Source organism: Nanorana parkeri, unplaced genomic scaffold (assembly GCF_000935625.1).
Source record: "Nanorana parkeri isolate BGI_ZX_2015 unplaced genomic scaffold, ASM93562v1 scaffold4055, whole genome shotgun sequence".
NCBI classification, from domain to species: domain Eukaryota; kingdom Metazoa; phylum Chordata; class Amphibia; order Anura; family Dicroglossidae; genus Nanorana; species Nanorana parkeri.
Genome location: NW_017310322.1, coordinates 1 through 1,213, shown reverse-complemented (window position 1 = coordinate 1,213; position 1,213 = coordinate 1). Strand labels below are relative to the sequence as shown.

Genomic DNA, 1,213 nt, shown 5'->3' with positions numbered 1-1,213 from the left:
GGGCGTGTTCTCGGTCTGGCTGGGGGTGTCTGAGGACCATGCGGTGTGACGGTTCTTCTCTTTCAGGGAGCCGGAGCAGTGGGTCCACTCGCAGTGATGGTGGCCGCGGAGTCCAGAAAGAAGAACGATCTGGCGGAGGGGGCGGAGACTCTAAATCGGGATCTGGTAGCGAGTCGGAATACTCCACCCGTAGTAGCCTGCGGAGGGGCGGAGCCGACATGGCTCCTCCCAGCGAACGTTCTGCACGATCTCAGGCTTCTCATCACTCTCAGCACTCTCATCACTCCCATCACCCCCATCATCCTTCAACGATCCATTCTTACCCCGCCCCCGGGGTCCCCCTCTCCTACAATCCTATGATGCTGATGATGATGCCACCACCTCCACTCCCTCCCCCTTCCTCCTGTCCTCCTTCCTCCTCCGTTCCCCCCGGAGCTCCGCCTCTAGTCCGTGACCTCGCCTCGGTTCCTCCCGAGCTGACCGCCAGCCGCCAGTCCTTCCACATGGCCATGGGCAACCCCAGTGAGTTCTTTGTGGATGTCATGTGACCTTGCCGTCCGAGGCCGGGCCCCGCTCCTCTCTTCCGGCCGCCATTAACACTAAAGTATTAAGATGTCTCGGAGAACACTCCCTACTTTGTACAATAGGGATCCGCCCTGAAGGACATGACTGGCCAATCACTGAGCCTCGGATACGTTTCTGCTCTCCATGGAAGGAACCAGTGCGCTACATAATTGATGCTGGAGGCTCCTCGGAGGAGGTCCCTGTGAGAAGCCCCTCCCTCTTAGGAAGGCGGGGGAGGTATCTAAGCAAGGTCTGTCCTCCCGGCTGGACTCGATTATTCTGTGACAGACGCTCATTGTAGCAGCTTTCCCCTATGTACACGCACACGTATGTACTCTAGAACAGACGGTACTTGTGCCCACCTGGGTGCAGTTATTATGAAGTATTTGTATCCCGGTTCCGGCTCTTCGGGGGCGGGAACAACTCCTGACTTTGTACGACTTTCTAATGCTTATGTTACTTTTTCCATATATGCGATGCCGTGTCTGTGAAGGTCCTTCCCGTGATGTGACCCTGGGGTCCCTCGTCCCGTGATGTGACCCTGGGGCCCCCGGAGTCCCTGGGAGTAAGTGCCTCCATGACTCGCCTTTTATTGTATTTATTACTTTTTTAGTGTATAAACTCCACAATAAAAATGTTTTATAAGTAG

General features: G+C 55.7%; 1 protein-coding gene across 1 annotated transcript in view; it reads left to right on the top strand.

Moving 5' to 3' along the window:
- The window catches only part of DVL2 (dishevelled segment polarity protein 2), a gene marked incomplete at its 5' end in the record, with an annotated part of 23,475 nt that extends 22,909 nt beyond the window's left edge, over positions 1–566 (top strand). Inside the window, one exon of the mRNA XM_018575520.1 lies at positions 67–566. Within this exon, the coding sequence (XP_018431022.1) occupies positions 67–548 (482 nt within the window). The remainder of the gene's footprint in view (positions 1–66) is intronic.
- Between the last annotated feature and the right edge of the window lie 647 nt (positions 567–1,213).